The 25335-nt window shown below is 34.8% G+C and overlaps 1 protein-coding gene and 1 long non-coding RNA gene across 11 annotated transcripts in view; one reads left to right on the plus strand and one right to left on the minus strand.

Annotated features, from left to right (window-relative positions):
- Positions 1-25335, plus strand: part of ROBO1 (roundabout guidance receptor 1) — a 1125490-nt gene that overhangs the window by 994560 nt on the left and 105595 nt on the right. For 8 of the 9 annotated variants that reach the window (XM_038581198.1, XM_038581196.1, XM_038581200.1 and 5 more), the window contains 3 exons: positions 16222-16342; positions 16688-16826; positions 19387-19514. In XM_038581198.1, the coding sequence (XP_038437126.1) occupies positions 16222-16342; positions 16688-16826; positions 19387-19514 (388 nt within the window). Of the gene's footprint in view, positions 1-15326; positions 15332-16221; positions 16343-16687; positions 16827-19386; positions 19515-25335 lie in introns of those variants that run through there. The other variant, XM_038581201.1, reaches the window with a different exon arrangement.
- The window catches only part of LOC111093449, a 44174-nt gene continuing 33273 nt past the window's right edge, over positions 14435-25335 (minus strand). Inside the window, exons 3-4 of one of the 2 annotated variants that reach the window (XR_005382095.1) lie at positions 24321-24606; positions 14435-14495 (exon numbers count right to left, since the gene is read on the minus strand). This is a non-coding gene — a long non-coding RNA (uncharacterized LOC111093449). Of the gene's footprint in view, positions 14496-24290; positions 24607-25335 lie in introns of those variants that run through there. The other variant, XR_005382094.1, reaches the window with a different exon arrangement.

Genomic DNA, 25335 nt, shown 5'->3' on the forward strand with positions numbered 1-25335 from the left:
ATTTCCCTTAAGGGGCTCTACAGTTTGTAGTCTGCTTGTCCATTTTTGTCTAGGTCTCTCAAGACACCTTGTTGTAATTCCTAATAAAGTCCTCATATGTACGTGTAAACTCATTCAAGTATCACAGATAGTTTCCAAGAGGTTTGGATGCAGAGTTAATGTAACAGAGGCTAAAGATTGCCACATAATGTATTTTCTACTTCAACAAATAATCTTCGGTTCAGGAAACAAGAAATGGTACATTATAAAGTTTTCAACTTTCTTCTAAGTGATGTAACGAATGTCCCTATGAGTTTAAGTCCTAACATATGTGAAAAATCAGAATAACCTTGATTATACAATGGTCTTATACAATGTTGATGTTTTATCCTGTTTTGCGTTGCATGCTGTTTGTCAGTACTCTTTTAAATCTCTTGAGATGATTCTGGCCTTCTGATTTTTTTTCCAAACAGGTTTCCTTAAAAACAGTTTTCAATGTTTTTCCCAAATCTAATCCCACCCAAATGTAAGTTTCAGCCAAAGCAATATTAGAAGACATAGTGGAGTACCCTGCAGTCTGCCCAACCCACCTTCCATTTGGACATCTGCCAACTCCTGAAATTCGCTGGGCTATAACCTGATGTGGATATACGCTGCTGGTTAGCATCCATGACCCTCCAGTCAGAGTAGACCTTCTAGAAAGTAGTGGCTCAGACATTTGAGTAATCAGCTAAAGGAAAACTGTACCTCATAATTCAAAGTAATTATCAATACAGTATACTAACCAGAAGTATTATAACTCTAGGAAATGAACACACATGGTCAGATGACAAAGCCCATAATAAGAATTTCAGATTAGTTGGGTATACTAATAGAGAAAGCAGACTTACAAATGTTGCCTCCCCTGCCTGCCTCCACCACCCCTCCCAAAAAAAAAAAATACATGCTCACTCAAGCAGCTGTGTTTCTTCATTTTCCAAGACTTTGATAGATTTGATCAGGCCATTACATTTCTCTAGAATAGCCAAGGACTAGTGAAATTTTACTACTGTCTGGGAGCAGTTTGTTTAATTATGGGTTAAAGTAGTTTGCCAAATTAAAGGTATAATTTTTTGTGGCTTCAAGAATGGTGCTCTAACCAGTTTGTTTTATTTTTGATGTTCTATTAATCACAGATGAAATGCTTCTCTAAAGATAGAGTTTTAAAATTTATCTTAAAGCATTGCTTGTAAATCTTACTCATAATTTGGAAAACATTTTAAATAATAGCGAAATACATTTTGGTAAATTCTTCGTTTAAAAAAAAAATGTTGACTTTTCTAATTGCTTCTAATTTTTGTGTTCGCTCACGATGACCCAGACTTGACTTGTTTTCTGTTTACTATAGGCAGAATGAATTGTAATCTTAAAAAGCAAAGTAGTAGATTGAGCAGTGTACTTGATTGCACAAGGCATTTTTTCCATGTTTTAACATGATCCAAGATGGAGAAATCAAAGAAATTACTTTAAGCCTTTAAGTTTTAAATTATTTTTAATCTGATCACTTTAAAGGGGGTTGGGATTTCTTTTTCATTATTTGTAATTGGCTAAGATCGACTCTATTTCTCAGTCTTGTTCATATTACCTCTTTTGATAAGGATGCTCTCTCAAAGAATAATTTGAAATCTTATGCTGAGGCTGATGTCTAAACTAATGCTGATTTTGCATTTCTTTTGTTCAAAGGATAGGAGCTCTAAAAGCACTAATATTCTCTTAGTAACATCTGACCACTTCAGTTTTTATCTCTTTAAACCCAAAGCATTTGATAATATGATAAATAGTACACTTGTAAAATAATCTGGTGTGCATTAACAAAATTACTAACAGATGGCACAGGTTTTCTCTTCTTAAATCGTACAAATCTAGGTGATCATGAAGCTTTAAAGGCTGATCACAGCAGAAACAGGCTCATGTTTAAGTCACCTTTAAGAGCATCATCTCATACGGGAAAATTTCAAAAGCAGTTGAACTCAATATGGTTAAAACTAGTTGAAAATAATGAAAATTTGTTTCCTTGAGTGAATAATATGTAATTCGCTCAGGAGTCCATCATTTCATATTTCTTTGCCTTTTAACATTCATGGTGTCACTCTTTTTTCACCTAGACATATTACATCACCATATTGCCCCATGCATCATGCTAATAAAAGATCATGTCAGATTTTCTCATCTTTATTAGGGAAGCTTATAAATATTCTGTTTAAATTATAAACATGCCATGATAGTAAGTGCATGTTTATATGGAGAAAGAGCCATTCCTCTGTGTAGGAACTAGTATAAAATATTTACCTAACTACACTTTACTTGCAAAGAACACCTACATATGTCAAGTGTAAACATGCACATTTTCCCCACTGGCATCCAGACGGATTATGGACAATTAGGGTGGATACCCAGTTCAGTCAGATTTAAATATGGAGTCAGATGGAAGGAAGACTATCAGTCTAACACACTCAGGCAGGTCAACCACTAGCACCTATTTCTTTGCCACGCCATTGAGTCTTGGGATCTATACATTTGCAAGATATTGCTAATTTATACTTTGTGGCATGGGATGCAAAGAAAATATAAGCTTTATTTTGTATCTGTGGAGAATGGGCTCCAATCTACTTACTAAATGATGTAGAGCAAGTTTCTGATATTCTCTGAGCCTTAAGTTTTCTCATCTCCAAATAGCAAAGTATACTTCCCTTTGTGAGACTGTTGTAAAAATCAAGGATAGTGAATCCAACAATGTCATGTATGTAGCATGTGTTGATACATCATGATTTTCACTGCTTACAACAATAATAATCCAGATTGCTGTTTAAGTATATTCATACATTTATGAAATGTACCACAGATTTCACTGATAAAATTTTCATGTGCCTTTGGAGAAAATCATCAAATGCATTTTACACTTAGAACTTAATTTTTTTTAGGAGTTAGGTTTTTGCATTGTTTTTTTTTGTTTTTTTTTTTTTTGAGGGGAAGCATAGAGAGAGGGAAAGAAAGAATCTTAAGCAGGCTCCAGGGATCCCTGGGTGGCTCAGTAGTTGAGCATCTGCCTTTGGCCCAGGGCCTGATTCTGGAGACCCAGGATCGAGTCCCACATCAGGCTCCCTGCAGGGAACCTGCTTCTCCCTCTGCCTGTGTCTCTGTGTGTGTCTCTCATGAATAAATAAATTAAATCTTAAAAAAAAAAAAAAAAAAGGCAGTCTCCATGCCCAGGGTGGAGTCCATTGTAGGGCTCTATTGCACGATCCTGAGATCATGACCTGAGCCGAAATCAAGAGTCAAACACACAACTGATTGAGCCATCCAGGGGTCCCTAGATTTTTGCAGTTGCTAAGTCCTTTAAAACTTCTTTTGAATCATCAGAAATGTTAAATTTATCTATTCCCTTGATATTAAGTCATTAGATTTTGAATTTGCCCTCTGCAGGGCAATATAAAATCATGTACTTATAACTTAAATTCAAATATCAAGGCTTTTCCGAAGTGATGAATGAAATCAAGGAATTCTATGTATCTGATTTTTTAGAGCTTGAAAAATCTGATACTGTCTTTTCTGTCGGTGTTGTGCTACATACTAGAAATATGATAAATTCTTTACCATTATAGAATTTATATTTCATGTGGAAGAAAGGCAAGAAACATGGGATCAAGTTTGTTGTTGTTGTTGTTGTTTGACTTTATCTTGTTCCTTAATCTTCCCACTGGCTGACATCACTTCCACCAGAACCTTTCCTACCATTTAATTCTGGAACCTCCTATTTGGGTTTGTATGGACACAATCTAGAACTTACAAAATTCTGAATTTCAGCTGAAAGTTCAAATACTTAGACACTTAGGGTTAGGAACAGTTCAGAACACTGAGATCATTAACACCATTAATACTTTTTGCACTACATTTTCTGTTCAGTATGCTTTTGTCTTAAACAGAGAACTGAACTATTTTAACTGAGAAAGATTGTCCTAAACAAATACCAGTCCTCTTTAATTTATTTTTCACAGATAACTGTAGAAATATAAAGGGTAAGAATACATTTGTTTTTATTTCTTATTTATCCATGACTTAATCACTAGTTCTCAGGAAATAGTAAGAAATGTGTGTGGATAACTCTGAGGTTATGTAAACCATTGAGAAGAGTTCTTATAAGTCCTAGCTCAAACCTTTTTGCTCAAGATTTAATGTCTTTCTCACATGTGCAAATTACCCTACTTGCTTTCATAGATAGTACTTAGATATATTTTCATTTGTTTTAACATGAGCAGTGTTGGAGAAGGAGGCTATTATTTCTGTCTTATCATATGTCCCTTATGAAAGGAGGCTCCCATTTGCCCAGTAATGGAGCTGGGCTCTGACATAGTCTCGTGATCAATAAAAGAGAGCGAAGTAACTGGCCATATGGATATTGAAACTCTGACCCTGGTCTGATAAACCCTGACTGATTAATCAATTAAGCTTGTGACTTGGAAGTGTCGTCTTGTTCTCCTTTGACTCTGGGATTAAAATACAGAATGGGAATGGGTGTTTACTTGAATTTGTAGCTACTTTAGGGGATATTCATATTTGTAGAGAATCCCAATAAGTAGGATTAAACGATTTTATTGCTTTTTAAACTTTTTTCAAATTACAGGTGTTTCCATAAAGTGATTCTCCTTACTTCATTTCCATAAAGTCATTTTGAGTTTCTGAATTCAAGAATCCCTTGCATACTCAAACCTTGATTTGACTTTTTTCTGCCATGGTTATATATCTTCTTCAGAATATAAGTGAATTTAAATTTCAAGAGTAACAAATTATACACAGTCTCTGGAAAAGGCATCATCTTAGCAAGGCATTTGGTGGTGAGAGAAATTCTCACCCTAGACCAAAACTATAGAGAACTAAGCATAAGAACTGATGGAGAGAAAAAGGGATTTACTGTTTGAAAAGTATTTTCAGCTGGTGCACTTATAACTCAAAAGAGCCAAGTGTTTGAAAATGGGCTTTTTCTTCCTTCAAATACTATGAGCATTTGTCATCTTTATTTCTAGAGTATAGTCATAATTCCTCCATAGATTTTTATTTCAGACTGTCCTAACAGTGACTGTATGTAAATTCAGAATTATAGCCAGATGGTTGGACGAGGTGATAAAAAGCAAACCTGGTTTTGTAGAAAAGTGAAAATTGCCCATAAGACTTTGTTTTTACCTTTAAAACAGCAGGACATTGTTTCAGGAGACCTGTGAAGGAACTAATACATTAACTTTAATAGCTAAGAGCTAAATTAATTTTTCATATGCATGCATAATACTGCCATGTAACACCCATAATTTTCATAGAGGTAAAAATCAATCAACTTTCTTACTTTTAGGAGATAGCTAGCAAAGGCTCTTTTCTTCCAAAACCACTCTTTATTTTACCTCCTTTTTATAGGATTTACTTTTGGGTTCTGATCTTAATGATTGGGGAACCAGACACCTGGGGAATCAGCTAAAAGCCTTCCCTGTTTATCTGTTCTTCGTTTGACCAGCACTAAGCAGTTGTCTTGTCTGCCCCTGGTTTGAAATACAATAAATTAAAGGGGGCTTTCTCGGTTGATTGCTTTAGGCTACGTAACTGTGACTGGCTCAAGAAAATGGGCGTCTAAAAGAAAATGCCAAATCCAAGGCTTCATATTGACTTTGAGCCACACTTGAATGAAATAGGTGTGTTTTATGGATAAAGACTGTGTTTCTTTTCTATTATTCCTTGTTAAAATGAGGATTCACGGAAAGGTCCCCTGGTGATATAAACTAGATAGACAGAAAGGTAATAATTTATACCTTCACAAAGAAAATCATCCTCTCCCTGTAACTTAACGATGTCTCTCTGTAGGGTGGTTCCTACTTGCCTGCAATTAGCAATACAGCCCTTCCTGATGTAGTCTGTAATCAAATTATCATAGGTGTGCTTCTGCAGCAGCAAACAGCCAACTACCAATTTATAAATTGCTAGGAGGGAGAAATGAAAAGTTTAGGAGGAGAAATGGAAATAACAGAGAAATGCAGCTGCCATAGTCATAGGCAGCAATTCTCCCAGGCCTGTGTTCTCAGCTGGCAGCTCACCAAGCTGTGTAGAGCCACGTGTTCCCACTGGGATAATTGCTTTTTCTGCATGAGTCTCTTGTTGCTTCCCTCTGATGACTGAGTGTGTTTAAACTCCTGGCTGAAATCATGTTGGTTTTTAAATGGTATTGTAAAGTGTACCCGCAAACAAATGAAATTGGATCATGTTCTCTTCTATGCATGTAGCCTAAGCAAATATGGGACACCAATAGAGAGATCCTAATTGCCTATTTTTCCTCTCTATTCTACTCCTAAGAGAATAGTCGAAAGACCTACCAGTTATGGTTTTCTCCTTGTAATGCTGTCCCTTTTAATGTAAGCAGGAAAAATGCAAAATGGGCATTTGATTGCTTTCAACTTGTCATTTTCATATTTTTTATAACAAATATGTACTTTCCGAGGCATCTTTTATATAAGATTTTTTGTGCAAATCTCATGGACATTATTTACACTTTAAGTAGACTGTAGACAGGAAATGGGCTTTGCCTAAGAATGGATGAGTCAGTGGATTAGTAATACCCAGGTGAAAACTTTTTATAGTGCCATTAAAATCTAAATTAATTTTAAAAATAATCTATAGTAAAAAATATTGTAAATACTATTCTATAATCTATTTTTCTCAGTTAACACATCTCTTTGGTACAGCCATTGTGTCACGAGTCCATATCAAACTGGTGATGAGTACATGGCAGCTTTACCTAACAACCTTTGGATGAGCAGCATGAAACCAGGTCACATCTAATCAAGAGACTTGAGTGGGAAATATTTTTAAAAATGCAATTTTTTTTCTTCCTTCTATTTCTTCTCTTTCTCCCCTTCCTTTCTAAGGTCTCTGAACCAAAATGATAAAGGAATAGAGAGAAGTGAACTTTTTTCAGAAAATTAACTGAGAGATAGTAGCCTCTATGAAAAATAAGAAAAGGAAATAAACTTTGTAAGCCAGGAAGAACTGTGATTTGGCTGATCCTAGTTTATTGTCTATATACTTATTTAAAATAAAATTTAAACTGGAGACTAAAATATGAAATCATGTCATGGATAGATGATATTTTTTTTTGGATACATGGTATTTTAAAAAGCATTATTTTTCTTGTACTCATACTACAAAAGTAGTACAAATAAACAGAATAAATAAAAATTTTCTTGGAATTTGTTTATATACTAAGAAAAGTATTTATAGTGAGTAAATAATAGATACAAATAGTTTTAGGTTAGTGATTTTTGATAGCAGACATTTATCAAAAATTTAAATTTGTATCTGATTATTACCTACATTAAAATTAGGTTCCAAAGAGTGAACAAGAACACATTTATTAATATGTACATTCAGAGATATAAAGTATCTACATATGATATTAAAATGTTATTAGTAAAAACATGAAATTATTTAATTCTAAACATTCTAATTATCAACTGTTCTTTTTGCACTACTTATAGGTATAAGAAATACAGTAATTTCTTTGATACTGTGTAAGATCTGAATTATATGAATTATCTTTACTTGGTTGTAATCTTTTTAGATTGCTATGAGACATGTATTTTATCCAATCTGCTATCTATCATTTGTATGAATAATTAATTCCACTACCACCAGTCTTTTTGCTTAATTTTGAATGTGATAAAGCATGGTTGTTTTTGAAAGATGCTACTGTAGTGTCTGTTGGAGAAAACATGGATGCTTTAATCTGAATTGTTTACATTCAAGGTTGATACCACTTTTGCAGCCAGATTGGAAAGTAGTGGATATTATTTTAATTCCCCTCCTTCTCTCTCTGCTCCCTGCTTAAACAACATATCTTTTTGGTTTATTTTTGTTGTCATTGTTGAATTAATATGATATTTGGGTGAAAAGGCTGTTATTGTGATTCTTCTCTACATGTCTCTGTTGAAAGTACTCCATAGGGAACATCCAAAACTGCCCTGCAGTTTATTTCACCAAGGAGAATGTCTGGGGGCCATGGCTGGCCATCTGGGGTACCTGCATCTCATTATCATTAAGAAGTCTTAAACCCATGCAAAGTACTTCTCTAGTTCACAACAGCTTGATATTCATGGTGTAGGTCAAAGATCCAGGCAGAATTGACAGCATTACTAGGAACAGACATTCTACTCAAAGAGAGTTAGTAGTAAATTGCTTAAGGATGATACATACTAGACTGTCTCTTCATATTTACTTTGCAAAAATAGTATAACAGTGGTAAAGAATCAAGTTTTTCAGAAAATAAGTTCTAAGCCCAGGTGCTTTAAAAATTTCACTCTTCATATTAACCCTGCTCATTAAGCCTTTATTACTGTAAATGAATATTTCTGAGCCTTTAAATCATTTTGAAAATTGTAAAAATTTAATGTTGCACAATTTTTCACTGGTATGATGACACCTACATATGTCTGATAAGTATTATTTAAACGTATTTCTCTTCTAGCATCCTAAATCATTATTCTTTTAATCTGTTGTGATGATGTACTTTAAAAATAGTATTTCTCATAAGGAACACAGATTTCAAATGCAAAATCTATTAAAGGAAATGAGATAAATTATATGACAGTTTGGTGGTTAGCAATTTGAAATCATCTTTGAAGGCCTTAATATAATTAGTGGTTTCATTTTTGGTCTGCTGAATTCAAGTCATATTAAGTTAATGTAATTAAAGGCAGAAAAGATTTTGTGTAGCCAAACTAGTTAATTAGCCCCAGTTGGGTTAGTATGTTAACCTAGAGGTGTGTGGCTAATATTGTGGGGGTGATGCCTGAAAAAAAAAATCCTGTGTAACAGATACTGCAAATCATCTGACTTGCTTTAGGGTAGAAAATGAAGACATACCAAGGAGTTCATTTTAAGTTCATCTTTATTTCTGATTGTAAGTACTGATTGCAGGGTAGACTATATACTTCATTGAATAACCAGACAAAAAGCTTACTTAATTTACTTTTTTAAAGAAAACATGCTTTTTTGTGTACAAAGATAATCAGGTTTTCTTTTGTATTCTGGAAATAATTCTCATTGAAGTTCTAATTCTGATTTTTTTCATGCTTACTGGGAAAAAAAAAATTAAAATCTTTTTGGTTAAAAAGCTACACCGTGGGCAGCCCCAGGTGGCTCAGTGGTTTAGCGCCGCCTTCAGCCCAGGTTGTGATCCTGGAGATCTGGGATCAAGTCTCACATCCGGGCTCCCTGCATGGAGCCAGCTTCTCCCTCTGCCTGTGTCTCTGCCTCTCTCTCTCTGTGTTTCTCATGAATAAATAAATTAAATCTTTTAAAAAAAGAAAAGCTACACCTTATGCTTCATTTTTCTATAGTATCTTGGTAGTAGTAAACATTGTAGTAAAGATAAAAACATTCTACAAAGTGATTTTCAGTAGCTTCAGAGAAATATTTGAGTGCTAAGAGAGATGTTTTACGCCTAAGGAAAATGACCATGTATTATTTTTTAAAGGGAAAATGCTACTTTATAAGAATCCTGTATATCAAATACATTGATGTGTTTTGCACCTTAATGTCTCTGAAACACTTTAAAAAAAATTTGGAGGCTGGTATTTAAATCTCTAAAGTTCTTTACCACTTTCTTCTTTTTTTCCTCTTCTGTCTCCTTCCTCAAAAAGAGCAAGTCCACTGGGAGACTTGTTTTGTTTTGTTTTTATCAAGTATGTAGATAGCTGCGGCCCCCCTTTAAGCACTGTCTAGAGCTTATGGAAATGTGGGTTTCTGATGTGGTTACCACCATGGTCTGGTAAGGTATATGGTAATGAGGAAGTAGGACCTCTGCCTTAGATTTTTGACATAGGCTAGATGCCAGCGTATTGTCTGAAAGTTTAACACATTATGCTTCTCCACCACCGGGATTATGTTAATTGAAGAAGTGTTGCTGCAATGCAGTGTTTAACATAGTGTCTGTTCATTATACAAACTCGTTTTTGATAGGTTTACAATTTGGCTGTCAGATCCAGTTGCAGGAAGAGACCTGCCAAGACATATTTCTTAGATTGTTTTAAATATGGCTATTTTCACATTTACAGTGTTTTGTATGTATTAGACATATTTTCCTCTTCTATGTAGAGAGGAAATGTCAATTTTTGGTTTACAAAGGGGCACTAAGATATAGAATGTGTAAAGTCACTCTTTACAATCAGTATTATTATATGACTCAACATAAAGTGATGATTATTAATAATATGTCCTGTTTGGGAGCTGGTGTGTTATATTTGATCAGGGTTATAGTACTGTTTTCCCTGTTCTTTTGTTTACTGAAAAAAACAGACCACCATATAGTCTACAATTGGGACCATAGAGAATAAAATGTTGGCTTTTGCTTAGCTGTTTCCATTCGGCCATTGACATAATGTCAGAATCAACTTGAATTTATAGACATTGAAGACTACCATTTTCATCCATTATTTTTTTTTTGTATTTGTCTATTTGCTGCACTTTGTTGTTTCTTCCTTCACTTTTGTCAATTTCAGTCTCTGACATCTCTAAAGAGATATTTCTTCTAGGTTGGGTGAGGCTTGTTTAGTTTTCCATTTAAGTCGTAATGCCTGCTTGGGGACCCTTAAGCATTATTGCCAGTGAGTATAGAATGGAATGTAGTATTTTATAATGAAATTGTCTTACTAATGGTATAGAAGGTGTGTGGGGGGAGGGTATTTATCCTAATCCCTGAAGTCACAGCACTGATTTCCCAAATAGAATGAACATTTATTATTTTGTCTAATTTTAACTCCCCTTCCCTTCTTTCTGTCATTTTAATCCAGCATTTATCCTTAGGCCAGAGCCAGACCTTTAAAACAAAATTTCTCAACCTCGGAACTATTGACATTTTGGGTGTGATAATTCCTTATTTGTAGAGGACTCCTCTATGCATTGCAGGGTGTTTCACAGCCTCCCTGGCCTCTACCCACTATGGGTTAGTAACACCCCTGCTGCCCCCTTTCAGTTGTGATAACCACAGATACCTTAAGACATTGCCATATATTTCCTGGGAGAGGGCAGGTAACTGCCCTCATAAAGAATCACTGTTTTGGAGGAAATAAATATTTGGCCTGAGAATTACTTGTTCCTAAGGCTCTGCTGTGCTGATGCAGATAAACATTTTTCTGACCAAAGCAATGGAAGATGTGTTACTAATTGATTTTAATAAAAAGCTTCTGGATGGAGCCTTGCAAAGGAAGATGGGTTTTGATTAGACAAATGCATGCATCTTTAATCATCCATAAGTATAATATATAATTATGATGACCTGCAGGCATTTTTCTAAGTACTTTATATACTTATCTTATGTAACTCAGTATCCTTGGAGAAGTGTGTTAAGAGTATCCCCATTTTAGAGAGGAAAAACAGAGGTAGATGCCTTGCCTGCTACCACAGTTATATTCTAAGACACAGTGATTCCTGGGCCATGCTCACTTTGCTTTCCTATGTGAATATATCTACTTTTGGTCAATTTGAAAGATTATGTGGGATTTAGAAGTCTTCTCTTTTTTAAATTTTTCTATACATATTTTCATTTTCAGTTTGGTTCCAACCAGACAATGTGGGTAAAGAATACTTTGAGTGGGGAAAAAAGGTGCAATATAGTTGACTTCATGAAGCCATTGATGATTAATATCTCTGCTATTAAGTCAAGAAAAAAATTGCATTTTTCTCATCTGAAATGTCTTATAAGATTAATATTTTTCTTTTTAGGCTTTGATTAGTTATTTTAGCTTCTTTTCATTGATACAGAAATTACATATAAATGAACAAGTGTGATAAATGTATGCTTTTTGTCATATTATATGAATCTAATGAAATAAAGCTTCTCAAGGTAACCTGATTCGTTTAAAAACATTTCTCACAGAAATAAATGACAGAGTGGTCCATACAACTAGTATTTACTTGCAAAGGACAGAGAAAATATATTGTAAAATGCCTCATGGGTTACTTTTATTTTGAACAGTAAACATGGTTTAGCAAAGCAGTCTGTAAAATAAAATCTTATAGAAGAGGAATGGCTTTTCTATTTATATTTAGTAGCAAAATACAGCTATGTGTTTCCAAAGCATAAGTCTCCTACCAGATGGATTTAGAAGAGTTTTTCAGGACTGAGCCAAGTGTGAATACAGTTGACTCTTGAACATCACAGAGGTTAGGGGTGGCCACACAGTCAGAAATCTGTGTATAACTTTTTATTCCTCCCAAACTTAACCAAGAGTCTGTTGACCAGATGCCTTATCCATAACACAAACACACTTATTTTTTTGTGTTATATGTATTCTCTACCGTATTAAGATAAAGTAAGCTAGAGAAAAGAAAATGTTATTAAGAAAACCATAAGGAAGAGAAAATACATTTACAGTACAGTATTTATTGAAAAAAATCCGCACGGATATATTGGACCTGCAGAGGTTACACTCCTGTGGTTCAAAGTCAAGGGTATAGCTAGAGTTGTAGGAATAGAGTGTGAGCAACACATTCTTCAGTATTTGATAGCTTTCTTTGAATTTGTAGTTCGCCTTAATTATTGCTTCATCCCACTCACCACAATATTGGAATGTTCCCCTGTCTGAGAATCTCCTGGCAGCCCCCTCATAACTCATGTTAACACAATCCCACTTCTACTCAATGTATAGAGATCCTTTCAAAATAAAACAGTGCTGGGCTGCAATATGTAATGTTAATTGGTGCCCCACGTGTGCATCAGTGAGTTGATTTAAAACTCTACATTCCCAAGTATTTAAGATTTGTAAAAGTAAATTAGTGCTATGTTATACTGAAGCTATAAAAATGTCTGTACTCTTGAAAATTACTTACACTTTATCATTCTTTGACTCTCATTTTCCTCCACATTTGAATATATTCTAAAATTATTTGTAAAGCTTTATAAATATAGGCTTAGGTATGTGGATATGACTCATTGACTTAACTTTTAGAGCAAAAAGAAACTTGCAGTATTTACTTCCTCTTATTTTGCTATAAATTTTACTTATTAATGTATAATCCCTTTAGAAATGAAGTGACCACCTAAATATGAAAAAACATTTAAAGTTAGATTGTGAGGCATAAGGGGAAGTTCAATGTCTTATTCAAAATTAAAGAACCAATAAAGGAACATCTAGGACCACATCTCAGATCATTTAACTTTCCTATCAGGAATAGAATTTGTCACCTTCATTTTTGCTGGAAAAATTTTGTTTCCTCAAGACTTTAGAAACATTTATGGAAGGAGTTTCAAAATAAGTATATGACAAAAGGTTGCAGCAGATCTTAGAATGGATCTTGATATGATTCTCACATTTTCTGAACCTCAAGAAGTCAAGCTCATTAAACTCACATTTATTAAATTGCAATTTTAACAGTGCCATGGGCTGTGTGTTTCCTGTCATTTGTACATCTCATGTAGCCAAAGGCGTATATCTTGGCTAAAATCTGTTCCAACTTGCTAAGTGACATTGGGCAAGTCACTTTCCTTCCACATTTTTTTACTATTTACTAGATACTGTGACAAGTATTGGGGCTAAAAGACAAATTAGATACGCTAGATATGCTTCTCTGCCTCAGAGTTCATAGTCAAGGAGGAAATCTGGCATTTAAACACAAAATTTAAACATACGGTAATGATGGGCATAGTGGAGCTTTTCAGGAGAGGAGATTATACTTTACTGAGCTGCTGGTTCCTTAAGTGAAAAATGAAGTTAGTATAACACTTGCTCTAACAGCCTCACAGCAGGATTATGATAAAAACTAAAATTTAAATGATATATTCACACAAAAGCCATTTTATGAAGCATAAAACAGCACTGTGAACCAATAGCCTGAAGGTTGGATATACATTTGAATTAAGACTCCCACTTTGAGACTCTCTAACAGGATATTGCACATGTGAGAAAAGATGCTGATTTGGAAGAGGGGAGAATGAAAATCTTAAACATCTATCAATAGGGATTTGGTAAAATATGATAAATCTATATAATGGAATACTATGTATAACGGAATACTATATAGCCATTGAAATTTTTGGGGAGGATCTGTATACAAGGTCTTAAATGTTTGAAATGTAAAAATATTCTCATATTATTGAGTTGAAAATGCATACAGAAGAGCATATACTATATTATTCTACTTTAGTAAAAGTGTGTGTATATAGATAAAGACGTAGAGGTGGATCTATATATTGTGTGAGAGAGAGTGTGTACATACCAAAAGAAGACTGAATACAAAGTATTGACTATCGTTAACTTGTGGAAGATTTGTTGTTTTTGTGTAACATTTATTTCTTTGGGGATCCCTGGGTGGCGCAGCGGTTTGGCGCCTGCCTTTGGCCCAGGGCGCGATCCTGGAGACCCGGGATCGAATCCCACGTCGGGCTCCCGGTGCATGGAGCCTGCTTCTCCCTCTGCCTGTGTCTCTGCCTCTCTCTCTCTCTGTTACTATCATAAATAAATAAAAATAATAATAATAAAGCAGAAAAAAAAACATTTATTTCTTTGTATTATTCTGTGTGAAATTAGGTAAATGTATATGAAAAAATATATTTATATAACATATCTTATAACTGCTGTAAACCTTTATAGAAATGCTCCATTGGATAACAGACTAGATTTTGTGTATAAAAACAGTTTGTATTCAACAAAAATCATTTGAATGACCACTATGTGCAGGCAATATTCTATTATGTGGGGAGAGTCATGAGCAAAATAGAGAAAAGTCCCTGTGTGTGTCCCTGAGTCATGAGCAAAAGCAAATGCTCAACCACTGAGCCACCCAACTGCCCCATCCCTGTGTGGTTTTTGTAATGGCACCTAGAAAATCATGATTATTGTTTTAATAAAATATCTGAAAAAATAAGTCCTAAAAGCCACAGAAATTAAAACTGCACTGTTAATATTTGGTTTGTACTAAGACATAAAAACTTGGACACTATCTAGTTTGGGTATCTGTATTGAAACTAAGAATTTAGGTACCCGAAAACAGTATGACCCCACCTTTATAAAGTAGTGGTTACAATAAACTCCCAGTTTATGATGAAAAAAAAAATTCCATTTGAATAGTTCTTTCCTGTCTGCCTTTTGTTTTTCTTTTCTTTGCTTTTTCTCCTTCCTTCTATTCTTTATTCTTTTCTTTCTTTCTTCTTTCCTTTCTCTCTTTCTTTCTTTCTTTCTTTCTTTCTTTCTTTCTTTCTTTCTTTCTTTCTTTCTTTCTCCCTCTCTCTGCTTCCTCCTACCTTTCCTTCCTTCCTTTCATCAGTACACTGTACAGAATAACTGTGAGGTTGAGATCAAAACCTACATGAAGAAACATTCTAGAAGTTATCCCTGACAAAACCTTTCTCAGGTTCAGAGCATTATAGATATTCATGGGTAATAGAACCCAACAACCCACCAAAAGTCTACTAAATTAAGTAAAGATAGTTCAATTTCTGCATCCTGATCTTAATTCATGGTTAACTTCAGCCTATTTATTGTACTGGAAGTCTGCTTATATTTGTAATTAATTCTTCTTCAAATAATTAAATGTTCAAGAGTGAGTCCAAATGACTTTCAAGATGTTTTATTGGGATCTGACAGTCTGTGCCTCTTAAGTCCCTCAGAAACTACTTGGGCAGCAGCAACACCCATGTTTTTTTTAGAACATGTCAGTTTCTACACTGTTTTGGATCTTTAATGATATATTTCTTTAAAGCAACTGATAAATTAGAGACTTTTTATTTCCACATCTAGTACTAGAATATGCTTTCTGGAAATCGCTTATAGTTAATATGTATTTACATATTATACTTATATGGTATTAAGAATTTCCTTTTTTTTCCTGCTTGCTAACCAAATTATTCATGCAGTTGTTTCATTTTCATTTAACTAAATAATATGAAAGAACTTGGCTAGTTTAGAAATACAAATTTCTAGTTCTACGGAATGTAATAACTGTGTAAGAAGATGTAGGTAAGTAAAAGTATTTTGTACCTTTTATATTGCATATTTGGTATAAATTCTGTCTAAAGTTACTACCTATAAATATAGCAAGTACTGCACATTGGCCTTTTGGTAAAATTATGCTTTGTTCTTTGTTTGGAAAGTAGACTTCACTTATGAAGACTTCTGTTGTGTAGACATGGCTAAAGTAATTTTAATAGTATTTATGTAAAACTTTTTTTTTAAGATACGAGGTGGAAAGCTCATGATTACTTACACCCGCAAAAGTGATGCTGGCAAATATGTTTGTGTTGGTACCAACATGGTTGGGGAACGTGAGAGTGAAGTAGCAGAGCTAACTGTCTTGGGTAAGTGAAATTTTAACTACTCTGCTCACTGTAAAGTAGACCTCTTATCATTTTTTAGTTTATACCAGTGAGAAAGAAGTGACCTTTTTAGAATGTAAATGAATATTTCTGTGAGATGGGAGAGGAGACAAGAAATTAGCCAAGTAACCTGAGCTAAAGTAGCCACGACATGGGAAGAAAACTAGGAGAAAACTCTAAACCTAGGGAGGGGCTTCTAGAAGAAGGGAGCTATGTGAAATAATTTTCTAAATAATATTTTAAATTATAAATGTCTTTATGAACATCTAAAAGTGTTTTTAGTTTGTTCACTTCTATATGTCCTTAAGATGGCTTTTTCTATTTCAGAGAGACCATCATTTGTGAAGAGACCTAGTAACTTGGCTGTAACTGTGGATGACAGTGCAGAATTTAAATGTGAGGCTCGAGGTGACCCTGTGCCTACGGTACGATGGAGGAAAGACGATGGAGAACTGCCCAAATCCAGGTACAGATTGCAATTTAGTGATAGGATCCATCTACTCAGAAATTCCACTGTTCAGACCACTGCTTATATACATGCCATTAGACTAGTCTACTCTAGACTTTTTGATCAGGGGCCAGATGCAATATTAGAGATAATTAGAATCAAGAGGTTATCATACTTTCTCTGAGGGTTTCACATAGAACTATAGATCCATGACCCTGGTTTGCCCAGGGAACGCTTGTAAATGTGATATTCCTTAAACAGTTTTCTTCTGCCCAACCACAATTAATAACAATCTCTTGTATGAAAGTAGGTAGGAAAGAGAAAGAAGGCACAGCAGTAAAGACAGAGATATGAACCAACCACAAAGCAGGTTTCTATTTCCTTAGCTACAAAATCACCAAGGAATGGTAGAAGTCAGAGTCTCTTGTTATCTGTCAAGCCTTTAAATTGGTCAAGAGCAGAGGTACACTTGCAGCCTCGGGGAATGAAGCTTTCAGGTGTTGTCTTGAAGCTGTCTGTCTATTCATTCAGCAAACGTGTTGAGCCCTTGCTAGGTTTTGGGGTTACAGTTTCTGCTCACAAGGAGCTCCCAAAAGAAGATTTGTATGGATAGATACAAAATAACATAGCAAACCCTTTGTCACATAAATGGTGACCTGTGGGAGTAGGAAATCCACAGAGAGTTCTCAAAGGAAAGTAATACATGTAAGCAATGTCTTGAAAAATACATATAAATTTGAAAAGCAAGAAAGAAGAGGAAAGTCTTCCAGGAAAAGAGACATTACAACATAGACACAAACCTGAAAGAGAACATCGCACATTTTGAGTGGTGGAAACTTTAACCTGGCTACCTCCTAGGGCATATGGCAAGAAGTTATATCAGGTTGGAGACACTGGGGCCAAATTATAAGGGACTTTGTATAATAGACTGTAGAATTGTAAATCCTATTGCATGCACATTGATGAGTCAAAAGGGATAGTATGAACAGGATTACTTTTTTTATTTCTAAAGATTTTATTTTTAGGGCTGCCTGGGGTGCATAGTTGGTTGAGCATCTGACTCTTGGTTTCAGCTCAGGTCACCATCTCAGGGTCATGAGATTGAGCCTTTCATCAGGCTTCATGCTCAGCATGGAGTCTGCTTGAGACTCTTTCTCCTTCTCCTTCTGCCCCTCCCCTCAGTGCTCGCTCGTGCTCTCTGTCTAAAAAATAAATAAATGTTTAAAAAATATATCTTATTTTTAAGTAATCTTTACAGCCAATCTTTGAGCCTCAGGCTTACAACCCTGAGATCAAAAGTCACATGCTCTACCAACTGAGCCAGGATTGGCTGAACTCTACTTTTTAGAGAAGATAATTTTTTAGCACTGTGGATATTACATTAATGTGGGGCAAGGCTAATGGCAGGGTCACTATTGCTGTTTTTGTCCAGATAAGAGATATGGATTGCCTGAACTAGGCAGGAGATAGGGTAGGGGTCCATAGTAGAGAGAAATTTCTGAGACTAAACTGATGAATTGGATGATTTGTTAGATATAGAGAGCTGGTAGAGGAAGACACAGGGATATTGTATTAGGAGAAGTTGGTTTATATGATGGGGAAAGAAAAGAAAGTTTTATTCAGCATATGAAATGTTAGGTACCCATGGGATATGATGTCTAACTATCAGTCAGTTGGGATTATGAATTTGGAGCTTCAATGAAATAGGGATTGGGAATGTTTGTGCAGCTAATCAATATATAACCTACAGTAGCTAATATAACTCAGGGATATTACATAGAGTAAAAAGAGGATTAAAATTAAACTTCACAATAAACCCAGCATTGAAGGGGAGAGAAAATGAGGCAAGGCAAGCAAACTCTAGAATGAGAGCCTGGATTTGGGTATCAACTCTGCCACTAGACTGCTGCAACCAAAACCAGGCTACCTTACTTTCTTAGGCCTCTAATTTCTCACCTGCAATCTGGAAATGAGTACAGTACTTCATACATTTTTTTTTAAGATTGATTGATTGATTTAAGGGGGTGGAGAGAGAGCGTACAAGTGGAAGAAACAGGGAGAGGGAGAGAGACGCTCAAGCAGACTCTGTACTGAGCACAGAGCCCAAGGTGGGGCATGATCTCATGACCCCGAGATCACAACCTGAACTGAAACCAAGAGTCTGGTGCTCAACCGACTGTGCCATCCAGGCACCCCAATACTTCATGTAGTCCTTGTAATATTTTAAAGGATGAAAACTATAAAACAAAGTTCAGCATATAGTAAAGATTTATTTAATGGTCTTTTAATTTTAGTATGCTGATGGTAGCTTGAGGAAATAAATGAAGAAATGCCAACTTTGCCCGAAAGTCTTCTTCTAGAAAATAGTTTGTTTAGCCAACATAACTGTGAAAACAGGCTCTATCTGCATGCTTATTACATAGAGGAAGGCCACATTTCACCTTTTGTTTTAGATTTTCTGTAGAGAATGTTGCATGTTGTTGATTTGCTGTCTGAGGTGCATCATATTGCTAATGATGGGACCTTTTAAGTAGAAAGTCACTTAACTATGCTTTTTTTTTTTCTGTTACGTCACTAGATACGAAATCAGAGATGATCATACTTTGAAGATTCGGAAAGTGATGGCTGGTGACATGGGGTCATATACTTGTGTTGCAGAAAATATGGTTGGAAAAGCTGAAGCATCAGCTACTCTGACTGTCCAAGGTAGGATTTGGGAAGGTTTTGTGTTGGTGGTTTTATCATAGGAAATATAATGTCAATATTAGAAGAAAATACTATTTATTCAAGTAGTCTACATTAAATATAGACTTCAAGTAGTGCTGTAAATATTGCATTTCAAACATAATTTAAAGAAATGATCATTTTGCCTCTGGGAGCTCTGTAAGTGTTTGTTACAGGAAATTGAATTAGGTTGAAATTATGGAAAATTCTGTTTTGGTGAAGCAGAGGAAGAGAATGTGCTTTAATCTCTGGGCCTGCAAACATAGAGCCCTTCTAATCTTTTAATTAAATGACAGCCATTACTATGAAAACTTTGTCTTTAAACGGAAACAAATCTAACAGTTCTTCAGACCATGTACTTTCAAGGGTCTGTATAATTCAGAACACAAAACGAAGATTCTATTTCCCTCTAATATAAGATCCTCCACAGAGTAAGGACTTCTGCCATCTTTTTTTTATTCCTACAGTCCTGTGAAATAACCACATTCAGTAAATATTCTTTGAATGAATGAATTGCATCTGATACAGATTTATTATTTGATGTTATATGAGACCAAATGGATGTCACATTCTATGGCTACAAGTTTTTGAATGTCAGACTCACTTCTTAAAACTGATGTGCAGAAATGGTTCTTTTACCTTCTTTATATCCATAATCCAGATGTTTTTCATTGTCATCATCCCTTTTCTCCTTTCTTCATGATGTCATACAGATTATTTCTCACTATGTCTCATCTGAGACCTCTCTCATTTTTTTTTTTTCCTTTTTAGGGACGAATTCTTTATTGTGGAATTTGAGAGACAATGACTTTTAAAAAAACATTTTGCTTGTGAAAAAGTCCCCTGTTTTGACAAATATAGAGAGTAAACAGGGATTTGGGTCTGACATTAGCAACACTTGGTGCTGTCATCTTTTCTGAACACTGTCTCCTCTAAGGCTATTAGGAAGAAAAAGGTGGCTTTCGAGGAGAGCTGCTACTGTGGGCTTTCTATAAAAGAGCCTTGTGGGCTTTTTACAGTAAAAAAAAAAAAAAAAGAATATTTTCTTTCTGTCTGTAAAGCCAGTATGTCCCACTTTGGGGTTTTTAGCTCACCCTCATAAAAACAAAAGAGAAAAAAAAAAAAAAAGAAAAGAAATGATCAAGACAAACATTGAATTTCTAAGGCCTAGACTACTTTTCTTTAATGTAAGTTAGACTTGAACTCCATGTAAGACTAAAACTGTAAGAAAAGGAAACCCCTTTTATATTTAGAGAAAGCACAAATTTAAGACATGTCAAATCCCAGTTCAAAAGCCCTCCAGAGGGAGTAAAAGGAGACCAGGATGAAGACAAGACATGAAAAGGTGTGTTTCTCTTTAGGCAGTTGTGACAGGGAGGATGATTGTCTATAATATTAGTCAAAGAGATATATTTCACTTTGTGTTTTTTAAAGTCCTTTACCTTGGGAGTCTGATGCTTTTATTCATAATAACTATTTGTATCTATAGTGGATGTTGAAATCAAAATAGATTTCTTCCTGCAATTTTATTTATTTTTAAATTTTTTTCCTGTCCTGCAATTTTAAGTTTGAATCCAAAGCTAATTCAACCTTAAGTTTTCCATATGTAATTCTTACTCTCTAAGCCTTGATATTAATGGAAATTGGGTATAAATAATCAAATCTGGAAACTACTTTAAGAATTTAGAATTTTTTCTTTCAACTGCATTGGGTTTTTTATAAACTTGAAAGATCTGTCTATTGGTGAGAAGGTCGTCTTTTATTCAAATATTAAAATAAAATTTGAAGGACGCTTGGGTGGCTCAGTGGTTAAGTGTCTGCCTTCGGCTCAGCCTGTGATCCCAGGGTCCAGGATTGAGTCCCACATCAGGCTCCTTGCAGGAAGCCTGCTTCCCTCTCTGTCTATGTCTCTGACTCTCTCTCTCTGTATCTCTCATGAATAAATAAATAAAATCTTTTTAAAAATTAAAATAAAATTTGCACATTAATGTCACTATTAAAATATCTTTAACATTCTAGGATAGTATGCATAATATGCCAAAGAAAGTAACATGATTCCCAACTGTAGAAGGTAACTAAGAAAAAAAAAAGGAAACTTTACAAAGGAAACTTGGGAAGTTGTATTTTTTTTCTTCATTTGAGATTGAATACAGAAAAATATTACTTACTGTAAGACAAACTAATTTGAAATGAATTTATTTGATAGTAGGAAACCATTATAATAAATTCAGTAGTATATTGATTTCTGCATTTTATTTGTGGTTCATTTTTAAAAGTATTCGAGTCAGTACGGGCTCAAAAAATGATCTTCCTTTTCCTTCACCTGTCATACAAAAAATACTTAATTTTGAGAGCTGATGTTGGGCAATGAAACTATGCTCCAGGTAGAAGCTCCTGGAAAAAACCACTGTTTTAGGAGGGTGCCCACTGGATTTTCAACCCCAGTACAGACATGATTAGTTTTAATATTTAAAAAATAAACTTGGGCAGCCTGGGTGGCTCAGAGGTTTAGCGCCACCTTCAGCCCAGGGCATGATCCTGGAGACCTGAGATCGAGTACCAAGTCGGGCTCCCTGCATGGAGCCTCTTCACTCTCTGCCTGTGTCTCTGCCTCTCTCTGTGTCTCTCATGAATAAATAAATAAAATCTTTTTAAAAAAATAAATAAAAATAAAAATAATAAAATAAAATAAAAAATAAAAATAAATTTAATTTGACAATCTCTTCTTTTTTTCCTTGAAATCCCAATTCTGCTTTCTTGGAGACTCTACCTGTACATATTTCTTTCGATAGTCCTTCTAAGGATTTTCTTATTTTTTGTACTTGTGTAGTATTCATAGTGCTTAGCATCATACTAGGCATATGGTGGGCACATTATTTAATAAATACTTGTTACAATTTTTTAAAATATTTTTTTGCAAATTTTATTTATATATTCATGAGACAGAGAGAGACAGAGAGACAGAGACACAGGCAGAGGGAGAAGTAGGCTCCATGCAGGGAGTCCGATGTGGGACTTGATCCTGGGACTCCAGGATCACACCCTGGGCATGAAGGCAGGCGCTAAACCACTGAGCCACCCAGGTGTCCCCTACTTGTTACAATTTGAAATATGAATATAGACTCCAACCTTCTGCTTGAGTGGTAAAATTATCATAGGGACATCCGAGGGGAGATTCAGGCAGCTTCCGGTGGCTTTGATTCTGAAAGCCAACAGTAGGTTCTGGTGGATCAAATTTGAAGAGATTGCCCTCTTGTGCTGCCTTCCAGGTTTGAAGGGGAATAGAGCTGTACCTAGTATTAGAGTGTCCTAAACTATCTGAAGTTTGTTATCTGAATGTATCTGAATTTACATATCTATACTTCTCTGAAACTTATTAAATATGCCAATGATTATCTGGGATTCCCCTGGAGAACTTGACTTAAGAATCTGAGGCTAAACACAGAAATTTGTTTTTATTTTGTATTTTTTTTTAAGTTAAGCCCCATGCGGGTTTCATGCTCAACATGAAGTCTGCTTGAGATTCTCTCTCCGTCTTCCTCTGCCCCTCCCCCTTGCGTGCTCTCTCTCTCAAATAAATATATCTTTAAAAAAATAAATAAATAATCCACGCCCAACATGGAGCTTGAACTCACAATCCCAAGATCAAGAGTTACATGCTCTACCAACTAATTCAGCTAATTCAGCTAAGTACCCCTTTATTTTTTATTGTAAACAAGCAAATCCGTGAATCCCTGGAATGAGGACTTCTTTGAACTGATAGAAAGAATAAAAGACTTTAAAATTTTTCTTTAGAGTTTGAGTATCATCACAGCTGGAAGAAATGTATTACAAAGAATTGTGTAGCTAAGAGCATAGACCTCGGAGTCAAAATTTAGTTGAACTCATTTACTGTGTGACATAGAAAAGGTAATTTAAACCTCTTAAACCTCAGTTGCTCTATGTGTAAAATGGGTATGGTAGTACCAACCTCAGAGCTTTTATAAGGATTAAATTAAGCCTTATATATAAAAAAGTTTGACATATTATCTGTTACAGAGTAAATGTTTCATAACTAAGGAATATTGTATTCCTTTAGTGTTATTATTGATAGCTTTATTTCTTAAATTTAATAATTATTGGCTATTTAGCAAGAAAAATAATACAGTTCAGGTAATTCTAGACAGATAGGGTTGTTCTTTCTCTGCTATTAATAAATGAGAAATGTGAATTACTAATATAATTACGATAATTTATGACCCAAAAATTTTTCAAAACTCTTCTGAAATATAAATTTTATATTTTCACTGTTAAAGAAACATTACTGACTTTTACAGTAAATGTATTGGGTGTGTGTGTGTGTGTATGCGCCATCAAAGCTCTAGTGCTAGATTTACATTGCAGTTTTGCAAAATAACTGATAAATTAATGAAAATAATGACCATTTGGAAATAGAAATTATCAGTAAGATTATATTTTATGTTCAATGGAGTGTTATTGTTATGGAAATAATTCAGCGGAGGGTATTTTACTTCAATTATGATTCTGTTGCTTTAAAGAGTGGCTGTTTTGCAATCATTTTGATTCTCGCACCTCAGAATACCTTTCCTTAAAATGGGGTGTTTCCTGGCAATTCTAAGACTGGTAAGATGGTCCATGAGCAGATACCCTCAAAAACTGTTTATTCTTCTTAATGACCACTTGGAAGCTTCAATTAATCAGTAAAAGCCATGAGTAAAATATGATGTCACACTCTGTTATTGTTATTATTATGTCACACATATTTATTTAAAGCCATCCCTGACTTACCATGACAGGGTACATAACAATATTCTTGGGTCACTGTAGAAATTACCATCATGAGATCATGCATAGAATTTGAGGAGAAAATAGGAATGTATCCCTATAACTGCTGGTCAGATCTTAACAGGTCTTCTTAGAGAAAAATTGGTAACCTTTCGAAGACAGAAGAACACTGTGGAGCTTTCCAGGGGACTTTCAGAAGAGTTGTTTCAAAAACATCATTGTGTAGTTGGGGGAATCCATTCCTAGAGGGTTTTGAAATTGGCTTCTAAAAGCATCATTGTCGTCTTGGCTAATTCAGAAGAAAATTAGAACAAAGTGAAATGGTTATAGATGTTTAAGGGAAAAAAAGCAAGGTAAAGCCTTTTTTCTCACCTTGCATTGACAAAACTATCTCTCCACCATTTTTGTTTAACTTTTGAGTCAAAAGCATCTTACCAGTAAGTATGAATGTCATATACATCATTATGAGAATACGATTGCTATGAGATAAGAATCCATATATGAATGTTGTATACAACTTTAGGATTTGTATCAAATCCTAAAGTTTTCACCTCGTTTCACATCTATTTACACTATATTCCTATTTACTAAGTGGGGAGGGGGCTTCTTTATATAGTGCTTCATCGTTAATAAGTCAGTATCTGTTCTGTTTCTGAGATGTTCTTTTCATGCATTAAAAAAGTTCAAAATTAAAAAAAAAACTGCACCTCTAAAACCTATACCACATACATATCTCATGTGACATTGGATGGATTACTTCTTCTTGAGCAGCCAAATGCAAAGCCATTGAGCCAAATCAAAATATTGATTATTTATAGCACAGCAGATTTTATTTTACTCTGAAAAGAGGCAAATCATGATAAAATTTGGGAATATTAAGTTTTCAACTAAAAGTATGTGCATACTGGGCTTCATATATTTAGGCAATTTTTCAAAAAAGAATATCCAGATTCCTTTAACTGGCATGTCAATTTTGGGTTATCTTTGAAACTGATTGTCAGAATGACTCAAAGGCTCT

This window comes from Canis lupus, chromosome 31 (assembly GCF_011100685.1).
Source record: "Canis lupus familiaris isolate Mischka breed German Shepherd chromosome 31, alternate assembly UU_Cfam_GSD_1.0, whole genome shotgun sequence".
NCBI lineage: Eukaryota > Metazoa > Chordata > Mammalia > Carnivora > Canidae > Canis > Canis lupus.